The 18,310-nt window shown below is 39.8% G+C and overlaps 1 protein-coding gene across 4 annotated transcripts; it reads left to right on the forward strand.

Annotated features, from left to right (window-relative positions):
• The first annotated feature begins 896 nt into the window (after positions 1-896).
• Positions 897-17,743, forward strand: pargl (poly (ADP-ribose) glycohydrolase, like). Of its 4 annotated transcripts, none has more exons than XM_042058791.1 (16): positions 897-963; positions 3,097-3,609; positions 3,840-3,962; positions 4,634-4,723; positions 6,958-7,026; positions 7,422-7,511; positions 7,894-8,054; positions 8,328-8,407; positions 8,659-8,731; positions 8,907-8,982; positions 9,802-9,949; positions 15,285-15,363; positions 16,017-16,125; positions 16,703-16,805; positions 17,057-17,185; positions 17,429-17,743. In XM_042058791.1, the coding sequence occupies exons 2-16, from the start codon at positions 3,097-3,099 to the stop codon at positions 17,530-17,532; spliced, it is 1,947 nt and encodes a 648-aa protein (XP_041914725.1). In that variant the 5' UTR covers positions 897-963; the 3' UTR covers positions 17,533-17,743. The 4 variants fall into 4 exon arrangements, with proteins under 4 accessions (XP_041914725.1, XP_041914724.1, XP_041914727.1 ...); XM_042058790.1 differs by lacking the exon at positions 897-963 and adding an exon at positions 1,321-1,493; XM_042058792.1 differs by lacking the exon at positions 897-963 and adding an exon at positions 2,906-2,990.
• Positions 17,744-18,310: the final 567 nt, after the last annotated feature.

Genomic DNA, 18,310 nt, shown 5'->3' on the forward strand with positions numbered 1-18,310 from the left:
AAGAGAGAGAGAGAGAGAGAAAGAGAATGATTGTGAAGGAGAAAGAGACCAGAGGAGTGAAAAAAAAACAGGAACACAGAGTATTGAGCAGAGTGACTGCCATGTTGCTAAGGGTGACGTCTAGCTGTCGGACCAGAGTGCTGATGTCACTGGGGCCAAAGGTCACTCCTCTGTGCGCCATGGAGAGGAGCGTCATGCCACTATAACAAGAGACAAGGGCAGAGTCCTGTGGTGGCTGAAACCCACACACACACACACACTCAAACACAGAAAAACACAGGTACGCATGCATGCACACACACACACAAGCACAGACAAACACAGGAACACACACACAGCCAGGGGGGAATCATGTGATTTCAGAGAGGGATTCTCAAGCACACACACACACACACACACACACACACACATTCATGAGTGTGAAAACACCACATATGTATATGAATGAATACCACCAACAAATGTATCTGAATCGACAAGTAGGTTCAGATGAAATGTTCCTCAAGATTCTGCTGAAACACTCCAACATTGGGGTCCTCTGAAATGCTTCATTTATATTATGAACATTGTATATGGCCAAGAAATTGGACTTACGCAAAATAATATTTTGAAAAGATGGCCTACAATGTCATAATATAGCCTACACTAAGCTATGGGAGGAAGCCGCTTGGGCTCAGTCACATCTGGTTTTGTTCACAAATGGAGCCTACTATTCAAACGGATAAAGCTGGGTTCATGTGAAAAAATAGTCTAGGCTACTTATCATGCCTACCACTTTGTTTGAACACAATGTGCACTCACTTTCTGTTAATAACAAAAACACCGCGCCATTGCGATAACACAGAGTTCACACGCCATCTAGTGGTGTCAAAAATGTGATTTTCATGTTATGTGAAAACTTGTCAGTCGTCATTGTTGTCGAGGTCTTGAGATGAAAACATTTGACTAAAACACTTTATAAAGGTAACTATTAAATAGCCTAAGTGTAGGCTACATGTAATCAACGGGTTTTCCAATCTATATATCGAGGAAGTAGCCTTCTGCTTCAATTATCAAACGAGGATGGGGGCATTGATTTCTGACGTTAAAAAGTGGAAATGTAAAAAAAAAAAAAGTTGGAATCTGTAATCTAGCTGTGAGCTAAATGTGATGCAGGCTAGGGAAAACCGAGGTAATTGTAACAGTTCACTTTGCTTAGCCTAATTAAAACAAACGGATACAATGTTTCGATTGTAGCCTATAGTTAACCCTGACCCTATGACCACCACCGCTGTCTCGCTTTCCGGCAAAAGATTATTTGGGCGCCGCCTATGACCAACGTGCAACCAGGGCGCTTTCAGCAACTCCTAGATGCGTTCCATATACTTTCACATTCGGTTATGGCTTGTCTGACAGTGCACCTTGAAGCTAGGCTATAGGCTTCCCTGCCTAGCGTTGGACAAAACTTCAAAATCATTAATCGTTCATCATCTTCTGTAGTGATCAGTGACCATGTGAGTAGCATAATGTCATTTTAGTGGATGGCGGTCGATCGAGCTTAACGCAAAATGTTGTATTGACGAAGGACTAGCCTACTCCATCTTAAGGAATTTTAGTTTCGATTTGGTTGAAAACGTTGCACCAGGCTACACAGCTTAGGCTAGCCATAGCCTATCCCATAGGCTAAACGTAGAGTATATTCCGTATAGGCCTACATAGGCAATGACAAACGTGTAATGAAGAACATTAGACCTTTTGAAAATAGAGGGGGTGGTCCGATATCATATGCTATTAGGTTACGTCTGAGCAACCACATAACAAAAGTTTAAGTGCCACCGACACGAAACTGTAGCTGATATACTAGCTAATGTAATTACATAAGAAAATGTTAAAAATTAAGAGGATTAATGTTAACTCTTTCGGTAACAGACACTCAGAGCCTAACACCTATCTCTTGTTTTTGCATAGAAACATACATCTTTGCACCTCATGCATGAGCAGACGAACTTACTCTATTTTTCGATGGTCTCTCATAGCCTACTTCAAGTGTAACCTACAGTAGGCTACATCTTTGTTTATGTGACAATTAGGGTTGCCAACTTTCTGATATGAAAATAAGGAACGGGGTTAGTGGGGGGGGGGGGGGTTCGATAATACACTTCAGTACACCGGCATCCACTTCAGTTAGTGGGGGGGGGGGGGGGGGGGGTTGAAATTATGTATGTATTATTGTACTAAATAGTGCATCATTTTACAAAATTGTGAGCTATTATTTACTAAAATGCGTACATAATGTACTACATTCTATAGCCACTAGCCTACTCATTTTCTATCTGGTGCAAAACAAGAATCATTTCGATGCAAAAACACTTGATAAAGAAATAACTGTTTGTAGCCTATTATACTCAAACCAAATAACTCTGAAAACTGCTGGTGGATATGCTGTCATAGAAAAAAATATATTGAACATAGCAAGCTGCTCCAAAAGCTCTGAATTTGGTGAAGCCTTATTTTATTTCTGGCTTTTTTCTGTCTCTGCAGCAAGTAGGCTAGCCTATTTGTTTATCTTGCACAGATGCACTGTAAAATTCATGACAAGACATGTCATCTCACGCTACGCTATCAGCGTAATATACGTGACTCGCAGTGGCTCAAATGAAAAGTGCATTCTCTGTTGGGATAGTGATGACAGACAAACTGAGAGGTTTGTTATTTCATACAAATCGTGTATTTTTCGTTCATAGTCTAAATTATAATACTGATCTGTCATGGATTTGCACGAGTTGATTCTCAATAATACGGAACAAAATGCGTTCCGTATCAGTTCAATACGGAACACATATTTTTCCTTGCAAATACGGGACGATTCCGTATTTTACGGAACGGTTGGCAACCCTAGTGACAATATCCAAATCCACCATAGAATTGCACAGATTCAGCTGGGAGGTACCTGAGAAACGTATAGCATCACCCGATCACCATAACAACTTGGTTAAAAGATAAAGCAACTTGTAGGCCTACGCTAAGCATTATTATTTTTGGCATACAGAAAATGAAATTACTGGGTAAAGTGGCAGGACAAAAACTTCATATCTTCCCACTGTATGTTTTGTGTAGATGGCCAGGAAAAATGATAGCTCCGGGGTAGGATCCTGTATTAATGGGTCATACTCCGGTGGAAGCGAGAAGGATGTGCAAGGCTCGGACCAGCATAGAAGCAGGACAGCCCACGACCCCGAGAAAAACCTAATTGACTTTTCAACTGTGGGGCCTAGCGCAGCTGGTACCTCTGGCTCTGGTTCCAGGAGGGGGTCAGCTGCAGCTGCAGCTGGAGCAAAGGACGGGTTTTCAGGAGGCAGAGAGGACAACAAGTGGCAACAGGGTTCAAGTGCTGCTTCTGGAATAACTGGGGAGACACCCAAACCTTCAAGCGCCTCTGGTTCTGATGACAGGGGTAGATCTGATGAAGGGACTTCAGGAGGCAGAGAAGACAACAAGTGGCATGGGACCTCAGGTGCTGCTTCCTTGAGCATCAGGGAGGCACCCCGATGGAATACCAGGACGGTTAAGGACTGCAACGTAAAACTAGCCTCGCTATTTTACAGCGCAGACCACATCATACTGATAGATGTAGGCTAAGTCATTTTCATGGGATGTTTTGCAGTGGTTTGCCAATTTGTAAAGGATTTGAACAATTGATGTTATTCTTAAAGTCTTTTTAAAATGGCATCCAGTCAACGTTAGCAAATTAATCTTAAAGTTTTGTTCATTGTAGCAACACTACATTGTTCAAAAAGGTCAATACTGAATAAAATGCAGGTTAGTTTCCTATCCTGTTTTATATCTGTCTGTCTCTACAGGTGAATGAGTTTAGAAATACTAAAAAACTGAAAGCCATGCATGGAACGCCATTGTGGGATGCCTTGCATGTGAAAATGCCACATGCCAACGAAAACATCTTCAAAACAAAGTCCACGTTTTTGGTAATGGCTCTTCAGCATTTTCCTTGTTGATAGAATATCCTCATCTAAAAAGGCAGTGTAAAATATTTTTTTGTAGGTTGTGTAGGCTAAACCTCTCACCTCTGAAATCCAAATCCAGTTGTGGCCAAAATACATATATGTTAGGAGAAGCATTTTTCCAAGGTTTGACCAGTGGTTCAAATGCTCTCTCCTTCATCTCCATAGAGCTAAGAAACATTACTAGCGATAACATTGGTATTGAAAGACTTGAAAATAGTTCTTTTATTTTTTGTAATGATTTTTTGGTTTACTTGCCAATAAAGTGTATAACAAAGTAAATAAAGGGGACAAAGTAAAGAAAGTAAACAAACAAACAGAACATGTTGGTATAGTTTTTCAGCCAAATTGTTATTTTAAACCTATCGGGTCAGAATTTCACAATGGGTTCATCCCTAAAGACTACACTGCTCTTAAATTCAGCTAACTGCTCGTAGTAACCATTCCTCCAGTTGTTATTTGAATTGTCCAGTATTTGGTCTTGTTGACATTTCATGCTTTTGACAGGAGTTGCTCCAATAATCACTCTGATAAACATCCAAGTATGGCCTGTCAAAGACCAGTTTTGTATTTTTAGTTTTCCATGAAGTTGCTGATAGGCCTATTTACTCTTTATCTCTTGTGGTCTACATCAGGGTAACATTGAGACACAGTCGCGTTGGAGCGCCATCTCTAAACAACTGAAGAAGCTTCGAACAGGCTCAATGACTGTGGCTGATATTGAGGTAAGACAGTATGACATACAAGAGTGACCAAGGGCCCGAGTTCGGTGGTGATATAGTTAGCGGGAAGCTACGTCAAGACGGGGACTGGGAAATGGGCGACACCTATCAGGTGAAGTGAAATTAAATAAACTAATCACATGCAACCAGTGTTAAATTCTGATCCATCTATCTAGCTTTTATTAATTAACTTCGGCCTGACTCTGACAACTGTGTGGGGATGCACTGTCGGCAAAATACGCTGTCAAACTCACACCCCAAATGTCTAAAGACTGGAGTCCATCTTAAATTGTGGCAGTCAGCCATCTTGGCTTTCCCTGGTTTATTCATATTGCATCCATAACTAACAATTATAAATAACTATGAATCACTATTGCCCGGTCATATGACTAGTTCCTGGTGGCCCTGACATTAATTAAATGTTTCAAGAAACTTGTGAAGAACTTCATTTCCTCATCCCTGTCAAGCTCCTGTGACCCCCTCCCATGCACCCATAGAGCCAATAGACCTCTGAAATTTGCCTACAAAAAAGCTGCCATCTTTGAGATCCGTTATCTGGTGATTTTCCCTATGGGAAAATAACATGGGGATTTTGAATTATCACAACTCTTGCGGGGACGAAAAAGTCTGAAATGCAGACGTTTTCCCAAACACACTTTTGTCCTTTGGCCTTTCCGATTTTGTTGTCCCCACAAGAGTTTAACAGATGTGATAATTCCAAATCCCCATGTCATTTTCCCCATAGGAAAAAGCTCAAGATACCGGATCTCCATATATGGGCAAAGATGGTAGCTTTTTTGTAGGGGAACTTCAGAGGTCTATAGGTCCAGAGACGATGCCATCTCCAACCAGACTGTGTGTGGGGGGTGTGATGGGAGAATGCTGTTCATTGACTATAGTTTAGAATTCAGCACCATAGCGCCCTTTACCCTGCACAAAGTCAAATATGTATAGAACATTATCATGCATAATCGTCATACAACAAAGATGAGGATTCTGGGACTGGTCTGACATCTGACACATTAACCATCAGCACAGGTGCCCCCCAAGGCTGCGTTTGAGCTTTCTGCTATAACATTTACATTCATGAATGCAGAGCCAACAGTAGTCACACCTCCATCATCAAATTTTCCCTCAGGACACCACTGCACAGGAAGACATTAAGCAACTAATGCTTTTTCACTATACGTTTTACAATAGTATCTCTATGTATGTGTGTTACGACCCCCTGTGCCCTCTGCAGGCTTGGCATAGCCAATACACTGATAGTGCTGTCTTGGCTCAACTAATTGGTTAATATTATACACCTGGGTTAATGGGTTGGCCTATACACAGGGCTGTTTCTCTCTGTCTCTCTTTCTTGCTGGGTCACTTCTGGGTTAGGCACATTTCTGATTAGAAGACACATTGATTTCTCTACCACAGGCACCTTATCTCTTTCTATCTTTTACTCTTTTGCAACATCATATTGACGCTTGCATTACATCCACGTACTTACATACATTCTATTTTCTCCCCTCGACATATCTTTTGAACTGCAGTAATTTAATATTTAATAATTACTTTTAAATAAATATATTTTGGTTGACCACACCACCTTGTCCTCCTTCCTCTTTTATGTACGGTCTCGAGCCGGCCGTAACAATATGACAAAAGAAAATACTTATTAGTTAAGAATAACGTAATGGTTTAACATAATTTAATGGATGAGTTATGTAGAAAAACAAAAGAAAAGATATCCGCACACTGTGTCTAAAGCTCCTATTTTAATGGTGGGTGATAGGCCTACACAACGTTTCGACCACTCAGGTCTTCGACAGATGCAGGGTAAGGGTATATATAGCCATTGTAGGGGGCTGGGTGGAGTCCAATTATCCTAACATCCCATCTGAATGTCATACAAAGAGATGGGACAGGTCACATAGAAAACGAGTCACACTGATACATATTTAAACAGAACCCTCTCTGTTAGTGAACATTATCAATGCTGCCGCTTCATGGCTCATAGCTAACAGATCTATAGCCTGTCAACATTATAAAACACTTACTTTGCACAGAGAGTAGAGGGATATAAACTTATACATATTCGGTTACCCACATCTGTTTCAAAGGGTCATCCCCATACCACAATGTAGAAATTCACCCCCTGTACAATTGTGTTTTTGGAAAAAACAGTTATAAACAAAAGCAGTTTTGTTGTACCAACATATTTCTGTGTGTGTCTCTTGCCATTATAGAAAGTCATTAAGTCGTATAACCCACAGTACAGCTCCTGGTCCTTCGAAGGACTTCAGAAATACGTAGAGGTAGGCCTACTGTTTTCAGATTTATGACAATCTCTCATATGAGGTCTCTCAAAACCATGTATGTAAAATGTTACAAGAAGGTAGCAATTTTGGAACAATTAAAGATCTTGTTATTTTTATAGATCTTGTTAGTTTATTTTAGTTAGTTTATTATTGTTCGTTTATTGTCTCCTTCATCAGTTGAATTTAAGACAGTTTATTCTGATCAAATGCATTCACCAACAAGAGAAAGAATGTTTCTGCAAGCATCACAAATATTCTCTAAAATAATTTGTTTTATTTACATTAAAAATATTATTAATTGATGATTCATGAATGATTGCCTTAATTACAGTTCTTATTAATTGATGATTTATGAATAATTGCCTTAAGTTTCACATATATATTTCTTTAAGAAAATTCCGAGAGAAGAGAAAGAGATCTTTTTTAAGGTCATTCCCAAAATGGCAGAGTTGGCTCTAAAGCTGACAGAAAATGTTCAGAGGGTAAGACACCAAATTATATCTACTTCCTGGATGTTATTTTTCTATTTAAAAAGTTGAAGAAAATTAGTGATTTATTTCTAGTTTGCAAATGAATATATACTTTTATGGTGCTTTATGATGGCTATATTATATGGATCTTGTAGTGTGCAAGGATGTTATAGGTATCTTGTATTACATTGAATTATTATTTGTGTAGTCAAGACAAACCGATCATTTTTAGGACACTCAGATTTCATCTCAAGCCTTGCATCAAGAGTCATTAGTATGGGGATTTGGCTTGGGGGTCTATGTGCTTTTAAAGTGTATCCTGTTAAGGATTTGGCCTGGGTGGGTTTCTGCGTAAACTCTGTCCTATTCAAGTTTTTTTGTGGTTTCCACACAGGGCCTTCCTCTGCTTAAGCAGGGTAGTAGCTATTCCATCACTCTCTCCCAGATCCAGATCGCCACCCTGTTGGCCAATGCTTTTTTCTGTACCTTCCCTCACCGCAACACCACTGCTAAGAACGCAGAATACAGCAACTACCCTACCATCAACTTCAGCAGGTTTTCACGCACGCATGCACATTTCTCAGTGTATTGTAGTCATTTCATAATACAACTACGTAGGAGGATGACCATAGTTGTATTGCTTTGTGCAGTTAAATAAAAAGGAAAAAGTTATGACATAACAAATAATTAGTACAAAATTCTGTAAACAATGATGACACAAAAGGACATGTTCACAGAGGCCATTACAACTCTTGGTCATTCTGACTATTTCAAATCATTTCCATGAGAGATAATTTCTCAATTTATACCTTTTTTTTCAAATTTCAGCTTATTTGGTAATTTTTCTCAAACCACAATGGAGAAACTGAGAGCCATCGTGCATTATTTCAACACTGTCACCTGTCAAAGTAAGGTACCATTATTACGTGACTCTTGTGTCATTTTGAATGAACAGTATTATGTGTGGCAGTAACTGTTATAATGTAATATTTAGTCTGAATGTGTAACTTCAATAGCCTGGTTGAAACCAGACTCATTCACTTCATCAATAGAGTCTGGGGACTCACGATTGGGAAACGTTTCCAACACTCACATTGTGACAGACATTGATTTGGTCCAGCCTAACCAATCACATTGATATCGGTTCTCTTTGTGGTAGGCTCTCGGCCACAGGGGCTGGTCACCTTTCAGAGATGTTTCATCCCAGATCATCAACTTCCCCGCTGGAGACAGTAAGGACACGATCTGAGACGTTTTAACGTTATTAATATTAGCCTCCACACCAACTCCCATGCATGTATTATTGTATTTACACATGCTAGCACATTGTGTTTCTTTTCTGTTGTCACCATAAAAAGTGCACCACTCATCTCTCACGTCTCTTAACTTTGCTCTTTACTGCCTTAGGCGGAACGAACACCTGGGAAATGTCCGTGTAACGTCTGAGGGCACCATTGAAAAGGAGGGCAGAGGGATGTTGCAGGCAAGTGTGTTGAACAATGACTGCATTTCTATGGACCCTTTCAAGAGAGTTCCATTAGCAGCATCATAGTTGGCCCCACAAGACTTCCTTTTTAACATTCCATATGTTATCTTAATGCAGAGGAAGTAGATTGGGGCCCAAATAGAACGTTCAAGCATTGTTTTTGTTTTTATTGTTGAAAGGGTCTATAGTTCCATTATCAGCATCATAGTTGGCCCCACAAGGCTTCCTTTTTAACATACCATATGTTATCTTAATGCAGAGGAAGTAGATTGGGGCCCAAATAGAACGTTCAAGCATTGTTTTTGTTTTTATTGTTGAAAGGGTCTATAGCACTTTTCCACTCCTCAGAGCATTCAAAGCACGATACACACACACCGATGGCGTAGGCACCACTGCAACAACTTGCACATCGGGAGATTGGGGCACATTGGGGTTAAGTGAGTTGGTCTCGAACCTGCAACCTTCCGGTTGTTTGGGCGACTCCTCTACCTCCTGCCCACTGTCAATATATTATTCTGGGCCATGTTTTCATGCTTTTCAGTAATTAGCACACAAAATCCAATATGTATTCTACTTGAAAAAGATGGATAAGGTTGAAATGTCAGTTGAAATGTGAGGTTTATGTGCTGGTAGCGGCTGTCCAGCTATGAAAAAGGTGGATAAGGTTGAGATGTTAATTGAAATGTGAGGTTTATGTGCTGGTAGCGGCTGTCCAGCTATGAAAAAGGTGGATAAGGTTGAGATGTTAATTGAAATGTGAGGTTTATGTGCTGGTAGTGGCTGTCCTGCCATGTTTGGTTCCGTCACTGTGTGCAGGTGGACTTTGCCTGCAGTATGGTGGGAGGAGGCGTGCTGGGCTCTGGGCTGGTACAGGAGGAGATCCTCTTCCTCATGAACCCGGAGCTGATTGTGGCCAGACTCTTCACAGAGAAGCTCAGCGATAATGAGTGCCTCAAGATCACAGGTAATGAGTGCCTCAAGATCACAGGTATCGGAACGTTACATATTACCAACCGTCCCGTATGTCCAACCTCTTACGTGTATGTGTCACTTAATATTAATTTCTATACAAACCAAGATGGCGGATTCCTAAAGAAACGCAAGCACCCACATCATAAGTGTATCAAATCCGCTTGGAGCTCCAGTGGAATTTTGAATTGAGAATTCTCGGGCTAACCGTTGATATGCCGTGAGAAGGTTGGGAATATGCACTCACCAGCACAGCACTAAACTCCGAGCGTGGTACACAAAATTGTATATTTCAGGCAGTAAAAGCCCCGGTAAGAACCAAACTAGATTTTGTTCAAATCTACACACATATGGCTACTGAAAACTGCAAGGTTCATTTATCAAAATGTTATTTTAAAGTATTAAAAAACATTGTTGTTTTAGAATTTTTAAACGAAATGGTTGGTAATTAGTACGTTTACGATAATGAGTGCCTCGAGATCACAGGTAAAACTGCCCACATCTGTCAGAGGCCTAACCAGGGCCAAGCAAGTGTGTGAGTATGTAGACAAGTAAAGAAAAATGTAGTAAAACAAGTAACCACTAAGTAAAATGTAAAATAAAGTAACTTACTAAGCTGCACAGGGAGTCTTGTGGTAATGTGGTAAGACTGGTTCTTCAAGCAGGTAATAGTGCGTGTCACTCATATTTAAAGGACAATTCCGGTGTGATATTGACCTAAAGTGTGTTGAGTGATACCGAGTGTGAACGTATGTCTCATAGCTCATCTCGGCTTGTCCCCTGCACTCAGAAATCTGGCGCTAGTTAGCCGATGCTACCAACAGTTTTTCTATGGGGTTGCCTCGGGCATCGGCCTAGCCATGCAAATAAATCACTGTTTTACACCATTTACGAGGCTCAAAGTAGCTCCATACTTCATTGGTAGAATTCTGAGGGCCTTGACATTTAACCCATTCACGCCGGATGCTGCACGACGCATCATTCTATCTCCCGCCGGTTGCTGCATAGCGCAACATTGAATCTCCCGCTGGTTGCTGCGTAGGGCAGCATGCTTTTTATTTCATGTTTCTAGGTGCTACAGAACACATGATAAGTCGAGCGACAAGTATGAATGAACAGGTATGATAAAGGATCAGATTCCAAAAATAATTTGTGGAAATGCATGGATTCCAGTTGCTGCTACTGGAAGCAACTGGAATTCATGCCTTTCCACGGAATTATTTTTGGAATCTGATCCATTGTTATACCTGTTCATTCGTACTCGACTTATCGTGACTAAATTCAAGATGGCGGCGAACGGTAAACTTACTCAAGGTACTGTCTAGGCGGGTCAATATATGAAAAAAAAACACCTAACCTCAAAAAAATTGATACAAAAGGTTTTCAACTGATTATGATACCTTTAGATGTACTTAATAACATATTAAAAATCTAGTAAAATCTGACCCCAGTAAAGGGGTCATTTTTAAGATGGCCACCAGAAGCTAATTTGGGATATCTGAAGCATTATTCAGCCTAGCAAAATGTTTTTCGTGTTTAATCAGATTTAGAGGTCACTGAATCATATATGTCACACAATCCTTCATTAAATCATGCCACCCTAAAAAGATGGTTGTGGCGTAACAAGACGTCATGAATTAATTATAATCTATTGAATTGTAATTAGTCCCTCCTTTTCCACAACTTTCCAACCATGCTGCCAATTCAGTCTACTTAAAGCATAGAGAACAATAGACATAATTTCATTCTACTTTTTTTCACGACTTTCTGTCAGTTCAGTCACATACATACGACAGACTATTAGGGCCACACATGAAGAAAACAAAGAAGCCAAACCCAACATGTCGTTTAAAGTCGACATGTCAACACACAACATTTTGAAAATAAAGTTGAAATATCATGTCAACTTTAATCACTAGGATCTTTGGTGCCAGCAAAAGACAGCATTCCAGAAGAGGAGATTTTGTCCTTCAGTCATGTGCCAATGCCTTCACTACTCCCAATCAGACAACAGAGGTGATTGGTGAATTAAGATGCCAAGTGATGGCTGTACTTTTTGGTGGGAAGTCCACAGACTCTCTTACAACATTACGGCACAACACCCTGAGTAGGAAGGTTGTCCTTGCGTCATTATTTGTGACTCTAGAACGTCTCCCTCCAACTGAATCTGCTAGTAAGCTTCACAGCTTTTGAAAGTTATCCGCTGTAACTGTGTGCATTTCGGCAAGACACTCTTCTGTTAATGTAGATACGGATTACGCTTCACTGCTGCCTGTGGAACATGTCAAAATGAACAATGTGACAATCTGCACAACTTCCTTTCAGAGGACTGGAGGATGATGGATGATGATGAATAATGATATAGTAATTATTTCTGATATACTAATAAATATAGTTTAATATTAAGTTTAATTAGCTCCCCCCCTTATGATAGATGCCAACATGTATTTGATGCACACAAATATATAATGCATGCCTATGCATGGGTTATGGTTCACTAAAGTCATAGAACAGCCAGAACTATATTATAAAAGCATATACCCTGTACATGAAATATAACATCAATCAACTTATGTTCCCAGCTTCCACTACACTTTGCATAATACATAATCTATTCTGTATAGGCGGATCTAGTGTGCAGCTGATACATTTTGGTATGTACAGTCCAGGGGAAACAAATTAAACATCCTAAACTATATATTTTCTGAAAGCATATAACCTGTAGATGAGACATAACACCAGTTAAGACATGTCCCATCTTCCTCCATGAATACACAATACATTGCCCTCTATTCTGTATAGGCGAATCTAATGTAAAGTGGATACATTTGGGCATGTCCAGTCCAGGGGAAACAAATTAAACACCCCAAACAATGATTTTCTGAAAGCATATAACCTGCAGATGATATAACACCAGATAAGACATGTCCCATCTTCCTCCATGCCATGAACAATACATTGCCCTCTATTCTGTACAGGCAAATCTAGTGATAAGCGGATACATGTTGGCCTATATTGTCCAGGGAAAACAGATTAAACACCCTAAACTATATATTTTCTGAAAGCATATAATCTGTAGATGAGATAAAACACCAGTTAAGACATGTCCCATCTTCCTCCATGCCATGAACAATACAAATCTACAGGGCCGTAGTCACCATAGACATTGAGGGGGACGTGCCCCTCCCCCCCCCCCCCCCCCCCAATATTCAAATATGACCAAAATGTCGTCCGTCCCCCCCCCCCCCCCCCCAATATTCGGACATAGAAAAATAAAGAAAGAATAAAGCGCTATACTAGGCCTACAGGAAACCAACACGTATCTGAAATGTAATCAAACGTAAATAACGCACAAATTAGTGACCTATGGTTCCAGAGTAGCCTACACCCCTGAGTGGTTTGTCCTGATGATTTTCCGTTTTTCGTTAGTGGCGTGCGCTATCAAAAGCTTCCATTTACTGCACCCTACTGCGGTGAGGTAGGGCTGTCAACAATATCGCAAAAGCTACCGGAACAATTTTCACAAAACTTCTTGGAAAGGTGTAGCACAGGCTAAGGAAATCCCATACATGTTTGGAGCCGATCAGACTGAAAGGGAACATTTTCCATATCGTAGCCTATTCTCGCAATGATGGCGAAAGTGAAACGTTTCATTTTAAATGATGAATTTGTGCAAGCCTGTGTCATTTCTTTCACGTCTTTAATGCATTCATATGCTTGTAGTAATGCCAGAAATTACCGTGTATAGCTCTCTTAGAAATGATTGTTGCATCTTGCATATTATTTAGATGCGCACTCAATCGCGCATCCATGCAGGCAAAACGTGATCAAATGTGGCGACGTTTACAATACGTGCCTAGTTAGCCTAGCTAATAATAGCCTAGTTAATGTGAATCGCGGACAATAACCAAAGAAAGGAATTTGCACCTCCATTCACCAATTAAAGGCTGTGGTAGGCCTAGTGTTTCTACATGTTGGCACAAAACATCATTTCTGTCAGAAGCCAGTCTAGATACAGGGGTAACATGAGGTGAGTCAGACAGAAGAGGGGCCTGTCTTAGTAGCCTATTCCTGAATCCTGTCCCTTTCAAACTACGTTAAAATTGTGTGATTAGCCGCCAGCATAATAAAATCTAAATTAAAGGACAAAATCTTATTAGGCTCCAAACCTATGAGTCTACGCCTTAGTTTAAAAAAATCTTCAGGTGTAAGTAATAAGTCAAAGAACCACATTCTGTGTAATATAGAGGTTATCAAAAGATACTCTAGTTTGTAATTTCTTTTAAAGTATACATTTGGGGGGGGCTTCTGTTTGGGGGTCCCTCAGACCCCACCACAGATTTGGTCCCCCCCAATGTTGACATCATGACTACGGCCTTGAAATCTAGTGTAAAGCGGATACATGTTGGCCTATATATTGTCCAGGGAAAACATATTAAACATCCTAAACTATATATTTTCTGAAAGCATATAATCTGTAGATGAGATATAACACCAGTTAAGACATGTCTTATCTTCCTCCATGCCATGGAGATGGTTCATAATCCTGTATTGCATTTGCTCTGTATTAAAACGCATTGATTTTAATATATGGCTGAAAAAGGTAGAGCATTGAAACATGTTCAAGATTCCCATTTAAAATCATATTCTTGTTTAATATGACCACAATTTGACATCAATTTCACCCCTGTATGATGAATAGTAATTGAGATATAGCCATTTTAACCTCTTGACAGCCATTTTGGTGGCCATTTTGAAAATGACCCCTTTCCCAAGGTCAGATTTCACTAGATTTTTAGTATGTTATTTAGCATGTCCAACAGTACCAGAATCCATGAAAAAACCTTTTGTATCAATTTTTTTTGACGTTGAACACTATATTGACCCGCCTAGTCTGTATAAATCGTCTTGTAAATAAACTACCAGTGCTTTTTCAAAGTTCTCAATGTCTCGTTTTAAATGTCAAGGCCCTCGGAAGTCTACCAATGAAGTATGGAGCTACTTTGTAAATGGTGTAAAACAGTGATTTATTTGCATGGCCCAAGGCACCCCCATCGAAAAACTGTTGGTAGCATCGGCTAACTAGCGCCAGATTTCTGAGTGCAGGGGACAAGCCGAGGTGAGTTATGAAACATACATTTACACTCAGTATCATGTTTCAACACACTTTAGGTCAATATCACACCGGAATTCTCCTTTAATTTCCTAAATGAAGACATCGCCTAAATGAATATCTCAAGTAAAACAAAAAAAACCTACAATCTTTATCATTTGTTTGAGCTTTGACTTTGTGAACTGTAGTCTAACTGACCATTTCCTGTTCCATTCAGGAGCCCAGCAGTACAGCGAATACACAGGCTACAGTAGTAGCTTTGAGTGGAGTGGACCCCATAACGAGAACCTGGAAAGGTAAAAGAACTCTTGGTATTGAGACCAGCATATGTCATAAGCGCATGTAAACAGCCTGCAGGTGCTGTAGGACCTTGGATCACTAAGATTCCTGATAGCAAGAGGCTGGTGGACCACTCTCAGTCCACCGGAGGTAGATCTGCAATTCACTAAAGCGTTTGCACTGTGAAGCCGAACATTCTTAGCATAATTCACTGGAAATGGTTTAGACCAGTTCTAACTTCCGTGAATTATGATAATATAGGCTAATGGTGTCAGGGTTATTGGTTGCACAAAGAAGAGAAGGATATGTATCTTCTTATCTAACTCTTCGGTAGACTAGGACAGTAAATGGACCATCAGGCCCTTGATATGCACAGTGTTGTAATGTTTTTCTGTCAGGCAAGTGTGAATTTGTTATCATGATGTTTGAGTTCATGAAAAATTATTGAAAGTTACATTTCAGTGTATTACGCCATAATTGTATGAATATTAATAAATTAGCAATTTAAATATTTATGTTTGTGATGTTTCATTATTTGCATTTTCTAAGGGTACATTTCTGTGCTAAAGAGCTAATATGAATTATTTAGTTTTCATTTTATTATTCAAAAATCTTCAAGGTTGGCAGGTCTGACTGTAATCCTGAAACTCTGAAAACTGTGTGTTATTAGAGATAATTGGATGAGGCTTCATCGTCAGATAGTTGCCATAGATGCTCTGAACTTCAAACATCCGAAGGAGCAGTATCAGATGAAAAAAATTAAGCGCGAGCTGAACAAGGTCAGTGTTTGCTTATGAAGATAAATTATATTAATGGCATTCAGAGCAACCCTTATTCTTGCACAGTAATTTGTATATTAGTATTAATATGATATGACTGAAGGAGCTCTTGTGATATTTTGCATAGTGTATTTAGGCTTTACTCTTTACCATTTGTCACTCCACTGCCTCTCCATCAAGTCTAATGACTCGGCTTGCTAACATCTGCATTGGTATTAAAGGTGCTATGTGGAGTTCTTTTATTTAAAAAGTTACCAAGGAATAACAACATATTGTCAAGAAACAACCGTTATGTCCAAATGCCAGTGCTCTGTGTTGCCAAGATATCCACTGGAGTTAGCATACAAACCAGCTAGCGCTGGGCCGCTTCACTTGTAATACCACAGTGTGCCACATGCGGCACTATATCAAATACAAGTCAATGGAAGTTCAAGTCAACTCAAATTCTACATAATTGCACAAACCTCCTTTAAACAATATTCTGATTAGGCTCCATTTATAACTCCTATTTTATTTACATTCACTTTTTGAGTCATGATATTACATACAACTTGTATTTTAATGTTTTCCTTCACAGGCTTTTGTTGGGTTCAGAGAGGAAGGCCGTTTTGCTCAACTCCCAACTGTTGCCACAGGAAACTGGGGTTGTGGGGCCTTCCATGGAGATCCCATCCTCAAAGGTACTGCACTATAGAGGGATGGTATAGTACTATATAATATACTGTTCATTAACTGAATGTATATAATTGATGCTGATGTACTGTATATTGTGCCTGATATTTCTGTAGATGCTTAGTGAGGTGTGTGTGCTTTATTGGTGGTTAAGACTTTGCTTTGACTTAATAAAAGTATTTGTGTGTGTTTGTGTGTGTGTGTGTGTGTGTTAGTCCTGGATCTTCTGGTCAATCAATCGGTTAATTTGTGTCCTCAGCTCTCATTCAGATGATGAGTGCCGCTGTGGTGGAGAGAGACATGGTGTTCTTCACTTTCAGAGACACACACCTGGAAAGGAGACTGCGGAATATGCACACACTTCTTAAAGAGCGCAAATCCACCGTTGGTAAGACACAAAACATCAAAAAGCAATATCCATAAATAGTCATATTGGGTTGGACACATTATAGTATTTCTTAATGGACAACTTCTGTATTTTTGCTTTTAATGAACGTCTTCCTTTTGTGTGGTATTTCACATACCTTCATCACATGTGTGGCTTGGTCTCACCCAGATGGTAAAAGCACTGAAATATTTTTGAATAATTTCAGCTGTGTGTATTTACCTCTTCTCTGCTTTCTCTCAACAGGAGACTTGTACACTATGCTGGACTTCTACTGCCAATCAAGCAGGCCACAAGAGGACCTTTATCAGTTCATACAGACTTACATGAACAACAAAAGTTCACTCTGAATAGGCCGCAAAACTGCCGAGCCTGATGCCTAATACACAAAGCCACATACTGCACTACTGAAACATTAAATTAACATGTGCCAAATTTGTGCCTTATGTAATTTGGACATGTTTAAAGGATTTAACATTCCTTTTTAAAAAAGGGGATCTGGATGCAGACAGAAACGTTATACAGTGGAATGATTAAAGGAGGTCTTAAAAAACACCCAAACTGGCTCTGATTCACACTTTATTCATGTATTCAAGTAGCCACACCCTCTTAGATCTCCTCTCAGGTAGATACTAGTCTGGAACACCATAGTTCACTAATGTCTCCATCGGGTCGGAAGATTACCTGCCCAATCAGCAACGAGAGGGGATGATGCTATAGTTGCAAAATTGAAAGTGGTTGTGGTTAATGGTAGTAGCAACACCTGTGTAGCGACTTGTATCCAAAAGCAAAGCAGTCTCTGAGAGGCTAAGGTATGGGTGTAGTTGATTGTCTGACGCGCTGTACCAAACAAAATATCCGCTGAGATCCAAGGATGCGTTTGACGGGTTTATTGAAAATGTAGTCCAACTTAATCATAACATGCTCAAAGTAAAAAGAAAATCACAGCAATGCAGCGATAACAGCGTAAACAGCGGTCAACAAGAAATACGGCCTCCCAGTAACTAACCCTCTCTCTAGTTACTTCCACCCGTGTCTGTGCACCTGTCATTAAATTAGCTAGATGTTACCACCCCCAATTACACTGATATGAAATTAAACAACAAAAAAGGTAACGAAATATAAAAA

This window comes from Alosa sapidissima, chromosome 13, assembly GCF_018492685.1.
Source record: "Alosa sapidissima isolate fAloSap1 chromosome 13, fAloSap1.pri, whole genome shotgun sequence".
Lineage (NCBI taxonomy): Eukaryota > Metazoa > Chordata > Actinopteri > Clupeiformes > Clupeidae > Alosa > Alosa sapidissima.

What these genes read in the sequence shown, in the direction of transcription:
- pargl (XM_042058791.1), top strand. Translation starts at nt 3,097, where the DNA reads ATGGCCAGGAAAAATGATAGCTCCGGGGTAGGATCCTGTATTAATGGG. An exon ending in GACTTCAGAAATACGTAGAG is followed by an intron (nt 7,027 to 7,421) that starts GTAGGCCTACTG and finishes TATTTCTTTAAG; the next exon opens with AAAATTCCGAGAGAAGAGAA. An exon ending in TGGAGATCCCATCCTCAAAG is followed by an intron (nt 16,806 to 17,056) that starts GTACTGCACTAT and finishes TTGTGTCCTCAG; the next exon opens with CTCTCATTCAGATGATGAGT.